The sequence below is a fragment of the Chironomus tepperi genome, unplaced genomic scaffold, assembly GCF_022539635.2.
Source record: "Chironomus tepperi strain 1889 unplaced genomic scaffold, CSIRO-AGI_Ctep_v1 contig_196, whole genome shotgun sequence".
Classification (NCBI taxonomy): domain Eukaryota; kingdom Metazoa; phylum Arthropoda; class Insecta; order Diptera; family Chironomidae; genus Chironomus; species Chironomus tepperi.
In genome coordinates, this window is record NW_027226318.1 from 2,328,290 (window position 1) to 2,353,315 (window position 25,026).

Here is a 25,026-nt window from a genome sequence, read left to right on the forward strand (position 1 = left end):
ATGAAATACTGATGGCTTATATGAAATTCTTAATGCGTAATATTCTTTCTGTGTTTAGAAACTGTGGATGAAGGAGAGAATGACCGTGGATACGTATTTTATATCTAGATGATGTTGATGATAATGATCTTAAGTAATTGGAAGAATTCTTAACATGATGAAATTTTTCGGAATACTTGCAAGAAAAAGATCGGATTATTTCGCAATTTCTCAATCTATTACCATGCATATAACCAAGCGGATGTGTCGCGGCACACAGTTTGGACAACACTGGAATAAGAGGATGACCATAGTCTTTAAAATCCATTTATTTCCTTCAACTGCTTGAACTATTTAAGTTCAGTATAAATTACAAATTCTTTAGTCACTGCTCATTTAACATTTTTTACAAACGCTTCATTCCTTTGTGGAAACTGCATTGACAATAACGAGGATGTTTATGAAGTGGTAGATTACTCTTAAAACCTACACTTCCGGTAGAAACCGGAGGGTCATCTGGACCCAACTCAACACCCTCAATCGCACCGGATTTTATTCCAGCAAATACATCTGCAGCTGCAGCATTCATGGTATCCATAGTTGGCATTTCTCCTCGGAACATGGCTGCAAACATATCATCCCTTTTCTTTGTATAAACACTTGCATCAGGTTTTTCTTTGGAATCAGCTTTTGGAGTTTCTTGAGTGCTTGAAGTTTCTTCTGAATTAGCTTCTTGATCAGCATTTGGAGCTTCATTCTTATTTCCATCAGCATTTTGCGATATACCTTGAGTTATACTAGTGAACCCAAACATAGTTGGAGGCATAGTAGATTGATGAGCTTGAGAGTTCGTTGTCGAAAACATTGACGGAAACATTAGATTGTTGTTTGGTAAAGATGGACTTGAATTTGCTGAAAAGGGATCCGAGTCACAAGTGCATGGGATGCCACGAAATTTACACATTCTCCTGCATTGGTCTATAATTATTCAAATATTAATCACATTGAATGAGTTTTAAATTTAAAGCAGCTTACCCATTATAATTGATTACTTTGCGATGAATAATTGGATCACGAATTGAGTGAGACCTTATAAATATACAAGGAAATTAGCTGCAGCATTATCAAATAATTTAAACTTTTATGATGTGCAATAAAATGTTTGTGTTCAAAATATAAAGTGCATGCCAAAATCAAGTCCAAACAATACCAAACTTAAAGTCATTTTAATTTGTGTATAGTCATTCCAGTCTTGTTAATTTTACTTTGAAAAATGCGCTTCCTATCAAATTAAACTTTAAAGTAACTGTTAAACGGTTTCATTTGAAAGATAACTGATATTGCCCGGTTTTACCTAGCCAGTAATTAAAGAGCTAATCATCAATTTTTATGATATTATTATATCAATTTAAAGTTTCATCGATGAATTATTCCTAAAGAATGTTGATGAATTTTGGTATTAACCGGCAATATTTTACGACAAATTAGTATCAATTTAGTAGTCTTTAAATTCTTTTACGGTTTACGTTAAATCCATAGATTTATTTTCACTAACTTGATGTACTAAAAGTAATTGGACATTGCATATGTATTGTATCATGAACAGATAAGAATGGATATGTTATTAGACGCTGTTCGTTTATGATGTCTAATGACTACAAAAAATTATTTGTAGACAAAGCATCTCATTATTATTGGAAATGTCGCAATAACTGTTGAACTTGAATGTTCGGCATAAAGGTCCGTTTGACAGTTACATATTAATAAGCCAAACGTAAATCTGTTTGGACGATATGGACTTCTCTTTCTATTATGTGACGCATCGGGTTCCTTAAGATTGCTATGTTTCAAGCAAATTACTAGCAATGACAATATAATACAGTATAAAGGATTTAGCTTCATATATTGAATTTTTATTAAAAAATTAAAAAAGATCACATAAAATATTTTTAGAATTAATCACTAATAGCCATTACTGATTCCATTCGATTTTTAATTTCCTACTTTTAATGTCTTGATACTTGACATTCTTGATATAAAAAATAATCATCGCTATTTTACAGTTATAAAGTTTCACACTTTCAATCTTAGTGCCTATGTCCATGACCATGATTATGTCGATGATGGCCATGATGTCCATGGTGGCCATGATGATGTGGACCGTGATGATGATGATGGCCTGATCCATGATGATGTCCAGGGAATCCAGGATTAAATACAACTCCAACTGATGGTGGATACATTGGCTGATTAATTGGTGGCTGGACAGGCTGATATACTGGCGGATGAATTGGTTGTATTGGATAAACTGGCTGTGCTGGTGGGTAAATTGGTTGAACTGGATGTATTGGATGTACAGGTGGATGTATTGGGTGTTGTGGTGGATGAATCGGATGATGTGGTGGATTTTGATTTGAATGGCAATAGCACGGAACTCCTCGTTGTTTAAAATTACAGTGACCTTAAATTTTCAATTAATTTAGTGACTCAAATAACTTTTTAATTAATTTAAACTTACCCATTATTTGAAATTTGTATTAAGTTTTACTAGAAATTTTCAAAACAGCTATATACTCCTTTGACGGCTCTAAATGCAATGAATAATTTGTTTACTTGTTTCTATCTTTATAAATATGTTTTTACGCGATGATAACCAACACTAATTGAATTTCTATTTTACGCGTGGAGCAATCGATTTATAGTGAGAATTGAAATTGATTAGCACAAACTTGATTTGTCTGACTGTGACTATAAACTGTTGGTTAGTGTAGAGTTATTTAAAATTCATTAAACTTTCCAACTTTTTTAATTCATTTAACTACCTGATCTATCTAAAGTAAATCTTTAGGATAAAGTTACCTAAAGCAAATCTTGATTGTGAACCGACCAGCATAAGAGTCCAAATGGCAAACATTTCAAACTCAATGGAGTTTGGAGGATATTGATTCCATGACCAAATGAAAAATTATTTTGTTGAATGTCTAGTTCTGCTCTTGATATGAATGTCTATGGTTAAATAATGTAAGTTAGGAATGTCTAATATGTCCCAACATTCAGCAACATAAATCAAATGCGCTGCATTCTAACTCATAATCTCATAACTTTTTCAACTTACTTTATAAACAAAGATTTAAAGTGATGTCATTTTTGTTCACTTCGTTATCTTAATGAGTCCACTTCTATTGCGAGATAACGTTCACAACCGTGAACTACATATGACGCTGTAAATGACTAATCAAGAATTCTAGTGATTTGAAATTTCCGTCAATGATTAATCATTTAATCTTACTATTGCTCAAATTAAGTAATTACATCAATAAGAACTGATATACATTGTAAGTGAAGGGAAGTGATGATGATTTTGGGTGTATTAATTTGTTGCTTATAATGAAGTTTGTCATTGTTTTTTGTTTGGTATTTTCTGGTATTTTATTTGGCGTATTTTTAAAAAAATTCATGGAACTCAATGTTTTGATGATAAGAATTATTTTGCAGAGTCATGAGATGATTGCAACTATGCAACTGTTGATGTGATTTGATATGTGATTGTAATACATTAATCTAGACCATAGAATTATTGACGTGATGTGTGATTGCAGTACATCAAACCAGTTCATGGTCTTTTATGGTGGTATTGTAATGGATCCCTAAGTCAAACTAAGAATGACTTTGGAATAAAAGGCAAATCTGGTTATTTGAATACAAATATTTTATTGATCAGGAAGCATTATAATTATAATTTGATAAATCAATACTTTGCAAATTCATGGTACTTTTTCAAATAAATTTAACATTTTCTGTGTTTATTTCCATGATGGCCGTGATGACCATGATGACCATGATGGCCATGATGATGTTTTGGAGAACATGGACGTCCTGGCAAATGAACTGGTGGACATACAGGAATCTGTACAGGAGGACATACCGGCGGCTGTACTCCAGGTGGTGGACATACAGGTCGGCAATTACATGAAGGACCTCCATGGGGTGGTTTATTATGACAGTTGCAGTTTGGACATGTTGGAGGTTGAACAGGAGGATAGCAGTTATGTTGTTGTCTTACAAGAACTTCATAGTTTGGATAGATGTGTTCCTTACATCCAAATGCCAAATAGAGGCATCGATGTGATGGATGGACTTTTCCAGAAGTTACAATTCCATTGTGCGATGCACGTCCAATATATAAAACTTCTCCATTCGAAGTTTGACCACCTTGAACAGCATTCGGTGGAATATTTCCATTAGAACTAGCTACCCAAGTGTAATTATTGTTGACAAGCACTTCACAAATGTCAAGTGAATATTCATTGCCATCGTATGGAACATGACAGCGATGATTGCTTGAGAGTAATTTTCCAGGAAGTAAGTCTCCTGAATGATGAGCACGGCCAACATACATTGGTGATCCATCAGAGTCATTTCCGACATAAACTAATGATGAGCGGTCATTGGTTATTGAATATGGGATCCAGGCTGTAAATTATTAGAATTTTAAGTTAAATGATTGGATACTAAGTGATTTTGGTTGTTGCTTACTATCCATTTTGTTGATTAATTATTTTTGCACCTTTTACTTTGAAGACAGTTCTGATTGTTATGATCAAGACACTGCAAATGGCTCAGTTTATATACACATGTTATCATTTTACAGCCATAAACACTATAAAGATAAATAAAACTTAAAGAACTCGTGCAGTTCCAACGAATTAGCAATTAAACTCGGAAAGTGAAATCATTTTACAATAGGCTGTATTGATATGGAGTTCCTCCTTTTTCTTTGATTAGATCAGTGGTGGACTACTTCTTTGCCGCGACACAGTAGTGTGTCACGAATAAATCTTGAAAATGTCACCAATTTTTTATCATGTGCTGTTTCAATCGTGAATTGCCACAAACGTGTACCGTGAAAAACCAAAGGTTGTTCACCACTGGTTTAGAAAAGTAGAGGTTAACGCGAAGTAAATGACGATATCGACTCTCGAAAGTGATAATCAACTTAATTCTGTTATCATTGTTATTGTTTACATGGAATTAATCGGGGATTTATCTTCATTTCCTTCCTGTTTGAAAATATTTTTGGAATTCGACTCGGGGTCCGCTATATCATCGCGTTAAGGGCAAGATGTAATGGTATCCAATATTATCATGACAGCGGTTTCCGGTACAGTTATATGGCAACAAACTGAAGTGTGACGTTCGGATATCCATTCAAGTTTGATTGAATTTTGGATCAAATATCACTAATCATCAATTGAAATTTGATCAATCTTCAATCTCAGATTCAAATATTAATGTATCTTTAATGTTGTAAAGTCTAGTCTTATTTACCTAATATCCCTTCCTAAATGTCACAAATGACATTCCCAATTCCCCTCAAAACACACAAAAAATGCAACAAAATTAGTCAAAAAATTGCTCTAATAAAATAATTTCAATAAAGTTTAAGAGAAATGAAAACAAACCGCCTCCAAAATCTTTTCCTCTACCTTTAATTTCATCTTCGTAATGTAATAAGCTAACAAAAAATAGCACGTTAAAGTGCCGTTAGTACTGCATGAGAAGAAAGAACCAAAAAAAGAAGACAATAAAAATGAAATTTTTGTCATGCTGTTTTTACAACACTTTCTTTTGTCAAGCAATCCTTTTTACAATAGGAAAAATTATCAAAACTGAAAACAAACCCACCCCGAAGTAGATGAGATACATAAATGATCCAATTAATGTTCAGGTACCAGACCTTGAAGGAACCAAAACAAACTTTTTTCTGTGTGATGTAATTTGCATATTATTGGGAATGAGTCTGACGATTCACATAATATTTTTTTTGTATCCTTGAAAGGAACTCTCCACCTTCTTTAACGTTCAGTGTCTCAGTATTTCGTCCATAAATGTGGAAAATTTACTCTGAAAATCAGAAAAGTCTCAGTACCGTTATTGAACCAATTACTTGATTTTATTGCAAAAACCCATAAAAAATTGACAAGACACAAAAAATCTCTTAGTCATTATCCTTTTTTTTGCCAAAGGCACAAAAATTGCTCCAATATTCATAAAAGTCATGTCAAATGCATTCCTTTTTTACCTTCAGGAATGATTTTTTAGTGCAAAAAATTATGTGCCACATTTTATGGTTTGTTTTTACGGCAAAAAGCTAAATTTATTGCATTAATTGTTTTATGACGTAAGACATAGGCCGTTCCCGACCTGTAATCTATTCAGATGGACTAGAAACAAATTTTCATATTTTTTTCTTCTACCTGACATGCTTTTTGCTCGAGAAGAACTAAAAATAAATTTAGAAATTCGGAAAAAAATTGTAACAATCCTTTAAGTCTATAATCACAGCAAGACTCTTTTCTGCTTAATTAGATGGACAATGGGATGGTTCTGTTTTGGGGTACTGAAAAGTGATCAGTAATCTGCCTTAATCCCTCTCTAAATATTTTTATCTTTTATTGCTATTTTATGTGGTTTTCTTGTTTTCTGTGAATTAAAGCTGGATCATGGTCAGTCTTGTCATTCAGGTGGATATTTATTGACTTTTGAATGAAATTGTGCTTTGATTGATGCATTGGCTATCTATAGTGGTGGATGGAATGTTGATATTCATATTCATATCAATACCTGCATTGTTATTAGAATTGGAATCAGTTTTATGGCTTTAACGAATTTACCAGAATTTAATATGCATTATCTGCATTATTCTAGTCTCTTTGGATGATAGAATTAAATAATTTTTGCAAAATTACGTCATTTATTTCCATTTTGACTTAGAATTGGATTGAGCGCCTATTCTTCAGATCCTTAAAGACATACAGCATGAAAAATGGAAAAAGAGTGTCTTTATACCAGATTATGGTCGAATTTTACTCGAAGTTAGAGTCACGTCAGTCTAGAAATACTATAATCTGATTTTAAATGTTGAAGTTGTTTTCACCAAGTGGTTGGCAGTTTATTTGGTTCCAAATATATTGCTGCCTCATCGACTCGTGATTCCAACATTTCAATATGACCCGATTAGGATAAATTCATTAAAAATCATTGGAATTTAAACTGCACGCCTAGTGATAGTCATGAATAAATTTCCAACTCCGTATTAAGGTTCAAAATTGAATTTTTCTTAAAGAATACCTTATTTAAAAATTTCCATAGAAATCCCTTAAGCTTCAACTAATTAATTGAAATTAATCATCATATTGAGATTTCTCATTAAAACGTGCTGAATGTTACATGATACCTCAAATTAGCTACAAGTCACAAAATGTCAGATAAAGTCTTCTAGTTTATAAGCCACATACTGTTATTGCTACTATAAGCCCACTATTTACCCTCATTTATATAACATAAAATTCCAAGAATAATATTTGCTCAACAGCAATCACGCAATAATTCTATGGCAATAAAAATGAGACAATTTTTAAGTCAGGCTAAAAAAAATATTTGTTTTTTGAGTTCGGCCAGCAATTGCCTTTTTTTTGCAAATTCCTCCCTTCACATGTCTTTGTTAATACATAGATTTCATGTTGCTGCAAATAATTTTATTGCCATTTCTCCTTCAAGATGCAATAAAATGACAAATACATTTGCAAATTATGTAAAAAATTCTCATGTGCCAATAAATTATAAACTAGGACGAAAAAGTGAAACTAAGTCAGTCTTTGTCCATTTCTTGAACAGTTCAGAAGTGCCTTACAAAAAATATATTTAAAAATCGAGATAAAAAATGACATCAACAATTTTACAAGATATCCAACAGAAAAACACAAAGGATAATTATTGTGAACGAGATCCAGCAGCTGATCATCAATTCTACAATTATTTCAATCAAACATCCACAATGAGTCTCTTTAATCCACAAATCATTGCACATCAAACAGCTGCATTATTATCAGCATGGCAATTTCATGGAATACCTTATCCACCGCCACTATTCAATGGATGGCCAATGATGCAGCCAGTTCCATTTGAAGCAAAACCAATTATTTCACCAATTTTAAATCACAGTCAAGAGAAAATTAATCACAGCAATAACAACAATTATTTAATTGACAATCACAATGAGACGAAGGAAAATGCAATGAATAATAAGAAGAACATGAGCTACACATCCACATCGACGCCAATTTCAAGTCCCTCACACTCGAGTGATTCAATTGAAAGTTCAGAGCATAAGAAAGATCATCCAAAAGCTAAAGTTTTTGCATGTAAAGTCTGCGACAAGACATTTGGATATAAGCACGTGCTACAGAATCATGAGAAAATTCATACGGGTGAAAAGATGTACATCTGTAACGTATGCAACAAGAGATTTCGTCGTGATCATCATTTGAAAGTTCATATGCGTTTGCATTCCGGTGAACGTCCTTATTCCTGCACATTTCGTAATTGCAATAGACAATTTGTACAAGTAGCAAATTTGAGACGTCATATGAAGACACACGATGAGAAGGAGAAGATGTGCGATGAAAAAATTATGAGAAATGAAAATTGTTATGAAATTTCATTAAAAAAACAAACAAATTTTGAATATTATTCGAGAGTAGAGCAGTATCAGACATCAGTTGAGATGCCAGAGCAAACAGAACCCGAGGATTTGTCAATGCATGCATCTAGAAAGAGAAATTTGCTTGGTGAAATGGAAACATGTGGAAGAATATAGAAGATAAAGTCATAAATAAATTTATGTTTGTAAATTTTTTAAGGTTAGGTTAGGTTAGGCTTGTTGTTGTATTTATAAAAGTCATCATATTTTAATAAATGAAATTTTAATGGTTACGAAAATTAAATTATGAGTTTTTCCTTGAGGTTATGTTCCTTATTTCAGTGTTGTTCAAACTATTTGGTGCCTTGACACACCTTAGTGATTAGCTACGAATAAAACCACTCACGACATGGACAGATTTTTCAGGCTTGACTGGATTTTTGCACCAATTCAACTGATAGATGATCTTATGGATCAAAATCTACTCTTACTTAATATCTTGGAAAGCAGAGGACCTAGAAATGGCTGAAAATAAAACCCCAGCTCGAGAAGCACGTCGTGTTCGTTAGGGCACCGTTACGTCACCAGATTAACTCTGTTAGTCGCGAAGTTATCTTGATATCATCGTCACGGTTGATTTTGCAAGTGAAAAACGCAGTTCGCTGCATTGTGCTGCTCGGCAGGTCAAATTGACTATGGCATGAGACCATGTTTCATCAAAATTGAGCTGAAGCCAAAGTCACGTAGACCTCGAACTTGATTATAAGTCATCTATATGCCATGTATCTTCCTGGAATGCAATATCTACTTTTCATATGCTGTACAAACAATATGCCTCAAATAACAACGAATATGATCTTCATGAATTCTAATTAATTCAAATTAATGTTCGGAAAATCCAAATTTTGTTAAATAAATATCATCAATTCAAGCACATCATTATTGAATAATTTCCCACAAAATCCATCAAGATCATCAAAACAATTCAAGCATTCATCTGAAATTAAAATTTCCTACCTGCTAAACATCGACATGTTCATTATAAAATCTTCATACGCCCACAGTAAATTATTAAAAATTATTTGAATAAATTTTATTAAGGACATGGAAAAGAAATTCCGATTCATTCAAGTTAGAGATGAAAAGAAATATCTTGATGAGTTATTAAGGACGTCTCATTTATTCAGGAAAAATGTCAAGAAGTTCTTTTTATTTACAAGACATTCACTCGATATTATTTAATATTTAATGACATACTTAACAAAAGAAAGAAAAAAAAAATAATAAAATTCTCATTTCCTACCATTATCATTAAGTAGTGGAGATTTATATTCAATTGAGAAAATGCATTACATAACAACAACCGACTAGTAACGGAACCGGGAATGAAAATCGTCAATGATTATGAAATAAGAGCGAAATAAATGAATTCCAATTTATTCAATAAGAAATATATATTTTTTGAAATTTATACAACAAGGCATGCTTAAGCATTTGAGTGAATTTTAAATCAATGTGAGATGATAAAAAAGAATGGAATGAAGAAGAAGAAAATCCAGTAAAGCTTCAAAATAAATGTTTCATTGTGCATCAGAGATAACAACTGCATTTCATACAATATTGACTGTCTCCATCTCACTTGCACGATCTCTTCTTGTCGATATACTGCAATATGTAATATTTACTTGCATGTGCATCAAAAGGATGGAGGATTCAGCTTGGAAATTGTTGAAGTGGTTGTTGAAGCGCTGTTCTTGAATCTATAGCAGTTGATGTCCATTTAAGGCAGTAGAGGCAACCAGTTTGAAGTGGTGTTCTTGCATATTAAAAGGAGTGCTTAGTATACTAATTTAGCGTACTAGTATACTAGAGTAGTTTACTAGTATACTAAGGATACTAGGGCATGTATACTAGGGTAGTGTACTAGTATACTAGGGGAGTGTACTAGACTAGTATACTAAATTAGTGTCCTAGTATTGCACTAGTGTACTAAATTAGTACACCAGTATTATGTTAGTTTACTAGGATAGCGTATCAGTATACTAAGTAAGTGTCCATTAGCATCAGTCATTCATTATCTTAAGCAATTTTAAAAAGCCATAAATTCACCCCAGACACTCAAAGTGATCAATGCATTCCTAATATTCCACATTGCATCCATAAAGACGGATATAACTATCCGTATTGAGGCAAATTTATATCGCATTCTTTAACCCTTTATGAAAAAAGACGAAGGAAAACAAATTTAATGGCAAAAGAAGAAAGGGAGGAATATAGAAGGAAAATATAAAATTGAGCGCATCTAGTTCATTTCTATTTCTTTTCCTTCTATGAATGCTGATGAAATTTACAAAAGGAATTTTATTCTTCATAAGAATGAGTTGAGAATAAATATTTTATAACTCTTGTGTGTGTTTTCTTCTAAGAAAATGAAAAACCTCTTTGAAGCTAGTCTTTATTTTATCGAATATGAGAATGAAGTTCACATACAACTAGAAGTAATATCGATGCTGCTCTTCCTTTCCAATCTATTCATTTTTTGATGATGCTAAAAATTTCTTCATTTTTCGTCTTACTTCGGATATGATTGTGCTTTTTTGGCTGCTTCTGTAAATATTTTCTTAGTTCTATTCATGCTCTCAACACTTTAGTTTGGATGCAAGGCTGATCAACTTGTGTTGGTTGATCAAAAGGATCTGCTACATCAAGATTTTCCTGAATTGACTTAATGATGGAGGATGTAGTTGCTAGTAACATAGTCTGTGATGCATAACATTAGTCTGGCTCTTCTATGCATTCAATCGGCTGTCTTAACCTACTTTGAGTGACGCAAAAATCGAAAGGTTCAGAATAAGGTTACTAATCAGCTGCTGACCATACGTATGTATGTCAGTTGTTTATGTTAATAATGTCTGAAGTGCTGCTGTTTTGGTAGCATTTTAATGAACTTCGATCATGGTACGTCAAACTTACACTTTATGCCTTTTATCACCCAATTGTATTCAAAGACTTCTATTTCCTAGCTGTTAAGCCTTGATTCGTACATAATTTCACGAAATTTCATCAAAATAAAATTGAACAATTCCATTGAATAGAAAACGAAGCTATAAAAATTTATTAAAAATTAAAAGAAATAAATGAAATCGGAAGTGAAACTGCAGAAATAACGCTAATGAAAAGTTATAAATGTCAAAAGATATGCAAATCATTTAAGATTGTAGACAGGAATTAAAATAAATTGGATTTTGGAAATTTATTCATTGCGTCTAAATGACATTTTGGGTCTTGTCTCTAACTGGCAAAAATACAGCGTTTAGGTACTATAGTGATCTTCCTGTATCGTAAAAGCATGCTCTTTGTCTGTTAGGGTGTATGTTCCTGAATTTTTAATATAATGTCTTGTGTCTCATATTAATCATCAATCTTAAATCTCCCAAAGAACGTCCAACTTTTGTAACATCACTTCCATTGCTATCAAAGAAAAAAGCTCTCAGCGACATTTTTTATATTTTGCCGTATTATTTCACGTCAGTAGTCTAAAGCAATATTTCATAACCGCTGTCAACCCTTAAAGGGATTTCTTCTTTATACAGATCATGTAAAGAAATTTCCATAAAAATAGATAAATAAAGAGAAACAAGATGGTGGAAGGTACGGTACAAAATGCTCATTTGATTGTAAAAAGATGTCACATCTGTCAAGTTATGATTTGAATGGAACATGACATGTTTGTCTAAAAAAAACCAAAAAGAAACAAGAAAATGAATTTTTTTTATTCGTTCTTAAAAGGATGCGACAAGGAAGGAAAAAAGGCAGAATGAAGAATGACGTGTGTTTTATATCATAATCATCATCATAATAATAATAATAATAATCATTGAGGAAGGAAGCGACTCATTATATCTACATGTATCTTGCTCCTTTTTTTACAGAGAATATGAAGGAGATAAACATATGCAATATATTTCATCATATTGCTACCGGCAATAAAACCTTATATGAATATACCAACACTCGACAACGAATGGAATAACGACAGATAACATATGAATGCATACTTAATCCCATCATTTTTTAACTTGAAAATATAATATTTCTACACTATCGTTTCCATTGCCTTCAAGTGCTTCCTTCATGGGCTCATACACATAAGTGTATATTCATGTGCTTAAACATATTAAATGAGAGTTTATAATCTTTCAGAAAGAAATCAGCATACATACACTAAAGCTCTTTATTTTCGTGTCTATTAGCAAAATTTAAATACACTTCATATTAACATGAAAACAGCAAACACTCATTCTCGCTTATCGTTGACGACATTTTTTCATCTCATTATAAAGGCTTTGAGGTAAATGATGAAATTAAAATTTTTAATTCTTACATGATGCTATCACATCCTGGTCATATTAAAGGATCATGAAGATGGAATTATTTTTTTACATTTTTTTGGTTACCGAGTGGACAGAAATATGCTGTCGAGTGACTTAATTGAAGAAGGTTTCAGTATGGAGCTTTTTTAATATCATCAAATGGAATCCGGCTCATTGTGGCATCTACCCGGATGGCACACGACTTGGAAAAGGCGAAAAATACGACCCCAGGTAAACATGACTCTGGGGTTAAGTCAGAATCGATGAAATTCTGGCTCTGATCAGAGCGAAGTTGGTCTGAGGCCGAATTTTCGATCAGTTCTAAGTTTGTAATTTTCGGACCATTAAGCTGTCAAATAGAAAGGTATTCAATTTGGTGTCATTGCTAGAGCTTTGATGAAGCTTTGAAAACTTCGTTGTGGAAACTTCTTCATTTGTGTCGGTCAGGGTTAAGACTAGACATCAACTTGACATTAGAGGCCATTTAATGCTAACATTACAGAATAACGAATCCCCTAAATGCAGTAAGTGAAGGTCCCCATACCAATTAAAACGCTTTTTTGCTAGTTTAGATGTCATTTGCAGGCCTGAAGCCCATACATCCCCTATAGCTACTTCACTATCTAGCATTATTTAATACTTTAAATTTGTTACAATTTTCAACCAAATATTGATTTTTTTAATTATTTTCAAGCAGAAAAGGAATTTTAATTTACCACATTTCAACCATTAAATCAGAATTAAATTCCATAGGTGAAATAAAGTAAAAATGCAATCCTCATTAAGCTCTTAATCATACATTAATGCATTTATCAGGGTAAAAATTGATTGTAAAATTGAGTTAATAAAATTTTTGTGCAACAATACACAAAACCAGAAAAAAAAAATAAAATCAAATTGACAATAAAAAGTAATTAATTTTATTACCGCTTAAGGCAATGATCCATAATCACTCAAAAGACTGGTCAATGTTGATGAGAGTAAATACGATGCAAAAAATAGTATCGTTAAAATAAATATACAATAATATTCACATTATCATATCATATCATTTCAATTCATCCCAATTGAATTGTGAATATTCAAAAAATCCGATTAAAATTATTTCAAGCTATCAGCAACAACGGATGCAGGGGAAATTGTTTTATGTGGCATGTACATTTTGTCTATTATATTTGCTATTGATATGTTAAGCTGATTAAATTGATAACTGTAATGTGATTAGGGATTGTTAGGGGGAAATTTAATAAATTTTGAAGGTCATATCTGCACATTTTGTATCAATTTTTAAGGACGTAGTTTAGAGTGGACTTGTGTCTATAGTCGAATTGAGTCCATATCCGGCTTGAATTCATTGTAGGCTTGAGTCGACTTTTTCAGTCAGCCTTCCTTTTTTAACGGTATGTAATATCTTAAACCACTGGATATCGTTTGCCAGTAGTTTAAGACGACATCTATGGGTTGTCATGGATTTATACGACCAGCGAAGTAAGTAAGTAATATGAGCGAACGAGCTTTACAGGAAGCAGCGAACCCAAACCGCACAATGAGGTAAACTTCATTTATTGCTCTGAAAATGTAACGAAAACAGCAGTTACTTTGCTGTAAGTGAACATTCACAGATTGCAATTAACGCAGTAACGTCTTAGCAACAACATTGTGCTACTCGGAGGTAGTCATAATGCTTTTTGACTACACACTTGCCACTTAATATCATGGATCAGCGTTAGTCACACGAGAGTATCATATAGTCCAAGCCATCTCCCTTTATTAATGCAAATAACTATTAAAATATATTAAAAATCCCAAAAACTATTAAAAATCCTCAAAAAATCGCCATCTCCACCTCACACCCTCAACCCCTTCCATACCAACTTCATGTATAAAATATCAATACGTATCACAAACAAATTATGTTGCCGATGAGCGATGAAAATAATAATAATAACCAAAAAAAAAATATTTTTTTAATTAATCATCTGCATTGAATAAAGTAAAACGTGAGCGTTCAGAGAAAATATTATGCCTAGGCTATAAATTTTTCGACAATATTCCGATTAAAAAAATATTTTATATTTTAATTTATCGCCAATTTTTTGTTGTTGTTGTATGTTTCAGCAAACCACTGCAGGATAAAAAGCGAAAGAGTCAATGGCATAAAAGCATTTTCCGTGGTGCCACAAAATGTGTTAAACAGCGAGCGAGGCAAAAAAACGACCATGTAAAGTTCATAAATTAAATTGATACATTCGATGGGACTTTCCTTCTTAGTCTTTACATTTTTTTATATCATATCTGGTGTAAAGGGATATAGCAGTATCATATAACATCATATGTATGAAAGATGATGAGAAATAATGTGTTTCGTGCATAAAAGAATGTACAAAAGAACAATAACAACAAGTGAGTCACCCAGGCAGGTTGCGGTGTTAACGGCAAACAAAGTAATTTAGATGTAATGAGATTAAGAGTTGATAAATATCATTTGGCATACGATATTACTCGACATTATATAACGTGCATGTATAGATGGTATAAAGCCTCGTTTATTGAAGTGTTACATCATGCGGAAATGGGTATGAAAAGAGGAAAAACGTGTATCGTTCATGGATAGTTTATCGTGGTTAGAAAAATATGTTATTGGGGATGATCATTTTTGGGGATTGTTGATTCAATTTTGATATTTGCTTTGGGCAATTTTGGACGAGATTAAGAAATTGATCTGGAAGGCACACGGAGTAGTAATGTACAAAAATCCGACCAATTTGACTCTAACCACAGGTCAGATTCGATGAAATCCGCCCACAAGATATAGTCAGTCTGTGGTCGGATTTTCGGTCATTTCTACGACACGTGTCTTCTGGTACGGTCCACTTAGAAATTCAGTATCAATTTATATTTCTCAAATATCTTTTTCCTTCCTTAAACAGCAAACTTTTTTGCTAGAGTACCACTACTTCGCATGGTAAGACTTGAACTTGATCTGCTCAAATTATTCATGGTATCCAATTGGTTGCCATAGGGAGTCCAAGAGACAGTTTTCATATTAACTCTCATAAGCATTGTCACTTGGATGTCATATGGCTACCAATTGACTTCCATGAAGAGACTGTGCCTATCAAGGAAGAAGCTCTGATGACGAAATGTTAAAAAATGCGGTTTATCCCATTGTGTCTCTCAGGTCCACTCAGAATCTTTTAAAATCATATTTCAACATCAATCCTGAGTGTCCACACCTTGCAAATAATCAAAAAGAATCATACGCATTTATATGTGCATAAACCTACCGTCATCTACTTATTCATTAATTCTACCTTCTTTCATTTTCGTGGATAAAACTTCTCTCATCAATTCCAAAGAGAAGGAAATACGCAGTACTTTTGCGGGGAGGGTTAATGAAATTTTCATAACACAAACTTGAGACAAAAAAAAATTTCTCATTTTGTCTTTTCAAAAACTCAATTAACTAACAAAAATGCTTATAGCGTTAGCGATAATTTATGTCTAATGTCGTTGTCTTTAATACAACAGTTCACACACACACTCCAAAAAAAGGAAGAACATAATGTTTTCACACTCAATTTCCGCAAAAATATGTGGAACGCTCATCTCAAATGCGACATCAAATTAAATTCACATTAAGTGCTGTTTTTAATTAAATTTTTGTCAAGTACTTAAATGTCGTCTTAATGCTATTATGTGCGATGTGCCTTTCTCCTTCTTTTTTGTTTCATACTTATATCTTAGATTTTAATGTTACGAATAATTGCATCTCATGATAAAATGACTTTGATGGGGTTGAGAAAATGAAGACTTGGAATTTTTGAGGATGATAAGAGACAGAGCATGAATATGATTTGAAGTGAATTAAATAAATGTTAGAGATAGAGAGTGGAAATAATGGTTTGAGGTATAAAGCATGTAATGAGATGAAAATTAAAATTGGTGAAGTGAAGCACTAATGTCGTTAAGGTGGTTGAGGATATTTTTTTGGGAAGTAATTGTGAGAATTTTTGGAGTTGCTTTATTTAGTGCTGAGTTTTGCTAGTTCAGGATGATTCTGGAACTTATAATTCTACGACTTCAATATCTGTCACCCAATTAGTTAACAACATTAGCTACAGATACTTAACTTTACAAATTTGTCAACTATACAAACTGCTAATAAGAAGAGACATTTACAAATGTTTAGTTGCATGTTCAAAGCTCATCAAAACATCAGCAAATTAGTTTTACCTGGAATCTCTCTAATCTGATTTTCGTGATACGTAATTTCTATACCAATTAACTTTTACAATCAATTTAATGTTGTGACGAATCCTTCGCTAAAGGCTTTAGAGCTGCGCTACAACGTTTTGTGATTAATAATCCCGAAGAGCACAAACTGCTCGCTGGGTCATCGTTACGTCGCTGTATCAACGGGAAGACATTAAGTTGCTCTGACAGCATCTTAAATGCTGATTTTGATACATTTTTATGACACAACTGAGTTGTGTCGCTTGGAAATAATTCAACAAATGAGAATGTGCCAAGACACTGCACTCAAGCTTAGATCTACAGCTTAAAAGAGCTCTGAGGAGTGCATAACCTTAACTCAACCAAGCCATTTCAGCTTACTACTCTAAGAATTTATAAGACTAAACTCATAATGACATTTGAAGATGAAAATTCAACAAATGTGTGCGATGTTCTTAGAGCAGCATGTAACTGTCACTTTCGACATGTCTAGACAATGTTGAAATAAGAAATATTGATCTTGATTTTCAATAAACTTTTGACAAATTTAATTTTATTTCTTTAACATCTGTGTCTTCAATTAATGATGGCGTCTACAATAAATAGAATTGCAGGAATACGGCATCGTAAGTCGCAACAAATTCAATGAGTTCAAAAATCAATTCCTTATCAAAAGAAAAGCTTCAGTCCACTTGACTGAAGGTTATTTTCTGTCTAATTTAAAAATTATAATAAATTCAAAAAGGCAATTCAAGGCAAAAAATCTATAGCATGTTCAACTATTGCTCATTACATATGCATTTAATGAAGATATAGATAAATTATTAATGTCCTCAGGTAAATGAAAACCAGTGCAGTTACTGAATCCAACTTAATGCATGTTTTTCTGCATTGTGTATAGGAAAGTAGTAACCCCCTAGCCGGCATGACTCTGGCTTTGAGTAAGATTCCATAGTGTCTGATTCTTGATAATCTTATGATAATGTGTTTTACGCTATAATTTCGTGCTGGACTTAAAATCACGCAAATAATTCAAAAAAATACATTTGAAAATTTGCCTTCATTTAAAGCAGTAATGGCATCAAAAAAGAACAAAATTAAAAAGGCAGTAAAGATTGATGTTCAAAAATATTTTGGAAAAAAGATTAAGCCTAAAAGAAAATTGAAGTTTGATGTCCAGAAATACTTTGAGATTTCGACAATTGATGGAGTTTTGTACTTATCAAATAGATTTCATTTTATTGAAAGGTTCTATCCTGTTTACTGGTATTAAATTCAAATAATTAAATATTAAAGTGTTTTAGAACATTCTGGCTTATAGTATTAACGTCTTCATTCCTTTGTACATCAATCCTTATCGGCCGATTTGTAATTAAAATTCAAAACTTTCCAATTGTGTCTTATTTGTCGGATCAAACAATTCCTGTGTCTGAGGTGCATATGAAAATAATAAACATTAAGCAGGTGCCTAAATTGGAATAATTCCAGATATATTTCCCAGCAGTCACCGTATGTCCGGAACTGCATTTGGCAATCGGCATTATTAGAGTAGCTGGAAATCGATTTAGGTACTTTCGGTATGAAAAACATAATTTAAGAAGATATTTTCTTGAAGAGGCGGAATTCAATCGTGATTTTAAGGAGGAAGTCAAACTGAAAGGTGTCAAGCATTTAGAGGTTTTGAAGCTTATTGAGGAAAGAAGGATCAATCCTTCAAAATATGATTTAAAATTGTATAAAATTTCAGATATTTTAAAATACCAAATTAAGTTCTGATTCCTTTATAGCCTCAAACGACTACAAATCATTGACTTCATCTCAAATCGAGGAGTTTTTCAGAAAGTAAATTACTCAATTCCTACAGATGACTTTATGGATGTAATAAATGAATATAAAAAGGGATTTCTTGACGACTTCTACACATTTGGTTATTACTGGATAGATGATTATGAGCTGTACAGTTCAGAAATTCTTACAAAGTATGGCTTATGCTTAAATTTTAATATTGCATTCAGCCATGATTTAATGAATCTTAACTTAACATCCGATGACTTTCACTACCTAAATGTCCTCAAACATATCAATTTGAAGCGCTTTAAGCATCAACCTCCTCATAAAGTTATGCCATTTAAGATTTCTACCTCAAAATTAGGTCTGTGGAGTGGATTTAGCATCAAAAATTCAAGTAATAATCACAGAATCTTGCAAAATTCTTTCGATGGATATACCGTCATTTTCCATGATCCATTTGAACTGCCAACAGCAAACTCAAAAATCTTCAAATTTAATCCAAAGTTACAGACTAAAATTTTGATCAAGCCACAAATGAATTCGATTGACAAGTCACTTGATGAATTTGAACCAGCTGAGTAAGTAGTTGACAATTTACAGGAAGTGAAAATTCTAACCTCAAAATTTTAATATTTTCAGAAGGAACTGCTACCAAGTCAATGAAAAAACTTTAAAATTCTTCAAAATCTACACAAACAAGAACTGTGAAAGTGAATGTCTGACTGATTTCATGATCAGAAGTTGTGGATGTGCTGAATTCTTCATGATTCGAAATTCATCAACTCGAATCTGTTCTGCGAGTGAAAGAAATTGTTACAAGAAAGTGGAAGAAGATTTTGAGGAACAGAAAAGCTTTTGTCACTGCTATGAACCATGCAAGCATGTCAATTATGAATTTGAAGTCAATGAATATGGTGTTGCTGAGTAAGTAAATAAGAATAAGCAGAACTTAACACATGTGATTTTAAATAAATTCTTGAAATTTCAAGCATGAAGTCACGAACCAAGAATCTAGAAATTGGATTTCAGCTTCAGTACAAAAGTAATGAATTCAGTCACTTAATTCGCAAAAAGCAGTTTGACGAGCTTGACTTTTTGTCATTTGTCGGTGGAATTTTGGGACTATTTGCTGGATTTTCAGCACTTTCATTTGTTGAACTCATTTACTGGTTCACAATCCGAGTGTGCATTAGGAATTTTAGTAAAAATGACATAAAAATTCATCCAGTAATTAGAAATGATCGTGATGAAGCAAAGCTTGAGACATTCCAGAGCTTCTTCATGTCTTATTTCAATAAGTCATCAATTCACAGCATGAAGAATATTTTTGAATTTTCTCGAATTGGCAGGTGAGACTGCTAACTGGATTTTGGCCAATTATTGTCAATCAAGTAATGATGATTTACCCTTAGTGTTCTCTGGATATTCTTCATTATGACAGCAATGACTCTTTGTTTTCACATGATCTCAACAACACAAGAGAGAATACCTGACAGTCGAGTGATTGCTTTTGGTGACAATTTTGAATCGATAGAAAATGTAAGAAATTGACAGAATTAGTAATTTGAGGTTATGTTTCACTATAAGCACCACTATCAGTTCTGCATACTTGATCTTCAAAAAATTAATCAATTATCAATTTCCAGATTCCATTTCCTGCGATTACAATCGTCCCTGAAATGACACTACCATACGAATGGCTTCAGGGAACTTTTTGGATAGATTTAATGAATCCTTCGTTGGGAAGAAAGTACTTGCAAAGTGACGTAACAAAAATACCATTTATCAGGTAAACGTTTATTAATAGAGCTTAATCCGAGTAGCATTGATCTAAGGCTAACTCCATTTATAGAAACTTAACAAAGTTTCACTTCTGTGATGAGCTCTATCATGGATATTATGATGGATATAAATTTAGTTTTGTTCCTTACGTTATGGACATATTGAAAGAAGCCTCACAAGATGACTGGTTTTGTAGCCAATTTTCATCATTTAATGATAGATATCAGCCTGAATTTGTAAAAATTCGAACATCAAGAGGATTTGGATTTACATTTAACATGATTGATGCTGATGATTTGTTGAACTTTGATCGGTAAGCTTGCATCAGGTCACTGACTAAACCTTTCTAATTGATCCAAATACTTTAGAATCAGCTCATCATTCAATTATGTCAAGAACATCACAACAAAGCCTAATAACCTTAAGAAATTCCCAAACTCAACAGGAAGTCCAATAATTTTCAGATCAGGAAATCGAGCCATATTCACGTTCAAACTAACCAAGCCTCCTATCAAATCCTGGAACTGTATTAAGCAGTCCTTCATGATTCACAATTCTGATGACTTACCAACATTTAGTATAAGGAAAGACTTTGCAAATTTTGATTATGGAACGACTGTCGATGCAATAGTAACACCGGAAATTATCAGCACAGATGATAACTTAAGAGCTTTAGATCCAAAAGATCGAGAATGTTACTTTGAGGATGAGAAGTCACTAAAATATTTTAAGAAATATTCACAAAAGAACTGTGAAGTTGAGTGCCTAAAAAACATCACAAAGAGTGCATGCACATGTGTAGACTTTGAACAGCCATTTAAAAACCAATCAGAAATATGTCGAACTGCATCAAAATTAAACAACCACTGTACTGTAATGCTACAACGTTACTTATATGAGGTAGAAAACTTTTCATTAGAAGAAAACTGCTCATGCCTGCCACTTTGTAAATCAATCAGCTACAACATCAAATATTATACAAAACATGAGACAAGAGGAAATGAGACAACAATTAATGTCAAAATGGATATGGACGACATCATACTGTACCGGAGACATCAACAGTTTACATTCTCGGATATTGTGTCTTATGTCGGTGGACTTTTGGGACTTTTTGCTGGCATTTCAATGCTGTCAATTGTTGAATTTTTTTACTTCTTCACAATTCGATTGGCTGTTAATTTTTGGAGGGTTTTGAAGGGATAAGGAGAGTGTCAGCATGGGGTTTAAGTCTTTATGGTTGAATGCGTTGGCAAGGTACCCCTGTCGTAAGATATAGGCTCGATTCCTGGCAGACATTATTCTCTCAATTATTTTGTAGATTGTGGTCAATATGACAAATTTTCACAAGATCCCGCACAACACAACGTGTACGTTAGGGTCGTTTTAAGGGAAAGACTCAATGTGGCCATGATGGCATGACGACGGCTGATTCTGACCCAGTTAGGGCACAAAATGTGGTTATTTGTATTGTGCTGCTCAGGATAGACTCAAGACATAACCTCAAAATTCATAAAAATCCATAGCAAAATTCTCAAATCTTTAATAAATTCTCATCTCCTTCATATTTTCCATCTCATCATGTCTCTAACTCCATCCTATTGTGATGCAAATGAACGAGATGGAGATATCTCGCCATTTTCTCTTTAATGAAAATGTAAATTTTCACGTTAATCAACATGATGTTTGAGAAAGTATATTAGTTATTTTTTGGGGTCTATAATTGAATATTCATATATTTCTTTGTCGTCATTGCCATCGACATGACTCTCGTTTTACTTTTTTTGACTGAATATTAAAAAATATTTTCCAAACTGTTGCCATTAAAAATATTTAATATGTGTGTGTATATATGCTGTATGTGATGAAAACAAACAGTTAACAGATTGTCGGTAAACATGTTACAGAGGAGAAGTAATGCGATTTTGTGAGAAGAGGGTTCAGCCATGAAAATAAAAAAAAATTATATTCCTTTTCAGCTGTGAATCCTCAACCAACAAAACAATTCACAAATATCACAAAACGAATACTGTCAAGTGCTTGAATGTTTTTTCTAGACCCTCATCTAAGCCATAATATCGTCTGCGATTTGCATTTAACGAGCCTTATGGAGTGTCATGTCATTGCTTTAATGTATGGTGGGAGAAGCTTTTAACTTATTTTTGTAGGGAAGGAGTTTTATTTATGGCTGAATCTAGCTATAGAATTAACTCAGACTTGATAACTTTACTTCAGGAGCTTCTTTTACCCGATCGATAAACATCAAATAGTCCCAAAATGGAAGTATATCCAAATAAACAAAGAAGGGTATAGTAAGGCCACTTTTGTACCTAAAAGAGTTGTTTTTGTCTGTTTCGGATACTTAAAATCAAGCCTCAGCCATCAGAAAGTCCATTGTAAGCATATAAAGCAGCCAATCCTCAAAATGCGTCACATTAGCTCAAAACCCCAAAAATTTCACCTTCTTACCTTCCTTCACTTTCACATTAAAGCAAATAAAATTTTATCAGCAAAACTCATAGCATAAATTACATCCTAAAACCTTCCTCACTTACAGTTTTATATTTTTTTTTCGTCTATCCATTTTCACGGCATCCTCAATTCTCACATCCACTTGAATTTCAAGCATATTGTTCAGGTATCACATAAAGAAAGGAAAAGCACAAAAAAAATGGAATCAAGCAGACTCGCCGTATCATCATTTTGTAATCACGACTATAATACTTCATTCTTCAATCCTTTTATTACATAGTTCGTGGATGAATAAAAATAGAAAAGAAGAAAAAAAATGAAAAATTTATAGCACAAGAGAAAGTTATACGTAAAGTAAGCACTTTTTTCAATTGAAAGCATTAAAGAGAGATTACTAGTTCTAGTTGGACATACGAGATGAAGTGCCATAGAGTGTGGGGATGAGAGTTTAAAAAAAGCAGGAAAAGTGATGATTCAATAGAATAAGGACTATTATATGGCATTGCACACTCACCTGGAGGATTTGAAAATTGAATTAAATTGATATTTTAAAGTTTTATGCTGAAATATTGTGCATGAATGGACAATTGTCGACTTGATTGGATAATGGAAGTGCTGAATATTTAAATTGATGTTTTTAATGTCTTTTGAATTTTTAAAATTTGTGTTCAAGATGCATGTAAAGCTTGAATAACAGAATGTAATTGAATAAAGCATCATGTTCACTAATAATTCAGAGGAAGTGCTGTAAATTGACTATCCTAAGTCTTATTTACTTATTCCACTATCCGTATACAACAATCTGGCTCTATTGCTGACTTTTGTCTTCCAATTACCAAAACCAAGTGCAATACTGCTTCCACCAATAGCTTAATTCCAAGAATTCACTGGATCCTACGTCAATGCAGGTATATGCTGCAGTTCTATGAATTTATGTCACACAGCTTCAATGAATGCAACTGATAATTACAGATGAAGCTTCAAAAGACTCAACAGGCAGTCAAAAATTTGATCAATTTTACTTCCAACAGACAGATAATAATCCAGCTTAATTATCAATCCTGTATCATTGCCATTGAGCTACTTCCTGGAATACAATTCATATCATAAAATCAATAGACTCTGAAATAACCTGTAAATAATTAAATTCCATGAATTCTGAAAATATACAGCAGTGCCATGCATCATATTTCATCTACAACATTACACACATTATATTCTATGTATTGTATTAATCCGCATGGGATTGAAAAAAAAGGAACGATAAATTTTTCATTTTATTTCTCAACAAAGTGTTATCGTTCCTTTATTGCTAGCATCTCCACTACTGAAAATTAATCCATATGAGATAGACATGAAAATAGAAATATTGCATTTTCATCCAATTGTCATATGGAGTGTATAAAACTTTCATACATTAAATTGATTTTCATTTCTCTTGTCTCATTCTGAAAATGATAAAAAAAGCTCTCAACTATTTCTAGATTTTATAATTTCAAGTGAATGTGCTACTCAACTTTTATATGCATTTCGAATGGATTATTTTTTTTAGAAAGTTTTAATTAGATTTTCCTCAAGTGATGTTCTTAAATTTTTATGCTCCCATTCCTCGTTGCTCAAAAATGTCACAATTATCGTCGTTGTCAGGACTTTTATGATCACTTTCTGAAAAATGTGATGAAAGCTTGAATATAATCTTGTTGAGATTGACATTTTGACTGTTACGGACACTGAAAGAATTTATTTATTTGCTTTAGTAATTTTAATGTCCTGAGACTAAGCAATCTGATTATCTTGCAGCCACTAATACTAAATCAACAGAAAGTTGTGAGCAAGGCTGCACATATCATCTAATCAGCTACGTTGAACACCAACGTTGATTTTATGGTTAAATTAATTAAAATATAGCCA

General features: G+C 32.7%; 4 protein-coding genes across 5 annotated transcripts; 1 reads left to right on the forward strand and 3 right to left on the reverse strand.

Moving 5' to 3' along the window:
* Positions 1 to 290: 290 nt before the first annotated feature.
* On the reverse strand, positions 291 to 1,411 carry LOC139089784 (uncharacterized). 2 transcript variants are annotated; one of them, XM_070639390.1, is made up of 3 exons: positions 1,334 to 1,411; positions 1,015 to 1,068; positions 291 to 957 (listed from the first exon to the last, which is right to left on the reverse strand). In XM_070639390.1, the coding sequence occupies exons 2-3, from the start codon at positions 1,016 to 1,018 to the stop codon at positions 386 to 388; spliced, it is 576 nt and encodes a 191-aa protein (XP_070495491.1). In that variant the 5' UTR covers positions 1,019 to 1,068; positions 1,334 to 1,411; the 3' UTR covers positions 291 to 385. The 2 variants fall into 2 exon arrangements, with proteins under 2 accessions (XP_070495491.1, XP_070495492.1); XM_070639391.1 differs by having other exon boundaries at positions 1,245 to 1,392.
* A 459-nt stretch (positions 1,412 to 1,870) lies between these two features.
* Positions 1,871 to 2,625, reverse strand: LOC139089787 (uncharacterized protein DDB_G0272718-like). Its single transcript, XM_070639393.1, has 2 exons — positions 2,498 to 2,625; positions 1,871 to 2,440 (listed from the first exon to the last, which is right to left on the reverse strand). Exons 1-2 carry the CDS (start codon positions 2,499 to 2,501, stop codon positions 2,067 to 2,069), a joined length of 378 nt encoding a protein of 125 aa, XP_070495494.1. The 5' UTR covers positions 2,502 to 2,625; the 3' UTR covers positions 1,871 to 2,066.
* Positions 2,626 to 3,667: 1,042 nt separating this feature from the next.
* LOC139089781 (natterin-1-like) lies at positions 3,668 to 4,624 on the reverse strand. The gene is made up of 2 exons (XM_070639387.1): positions 4,516 to 4,624; positions 3,668 to 4,452 (listed from the first exon to the last, which is right to left on the reverse strand). The coding sequence occupies exons 1-2, from the start codon at positions 4,520 to 4,522 to the stop codon at positions 3,767 to 3,769; spliced, it is 693 nt and encodes a 230-aa protein (XP_070495488.1). The 5' UTR covers positions 4,523 to 4,624; the 3' UTR covers positions 3,668 to 3,766.
* Positions 4,625 to 7,702: 3,078 nt separating this feature from the next.
* On the forward strand, positions 7,703 to 8,638 carry LOC139089992 (protein krueppel-like). The gene has a single exon (XM_070639657.1). The coding sequence runs from the start codon at positions 7,703 to 7,705 to the stop codon at positions 8,636 to 8,638; it is 936 nt and encodes a 311-aa protein (XP_070495758.1).
* Positions 8,639 to 25,026: the final 16,388 nt, after the last annotated feature.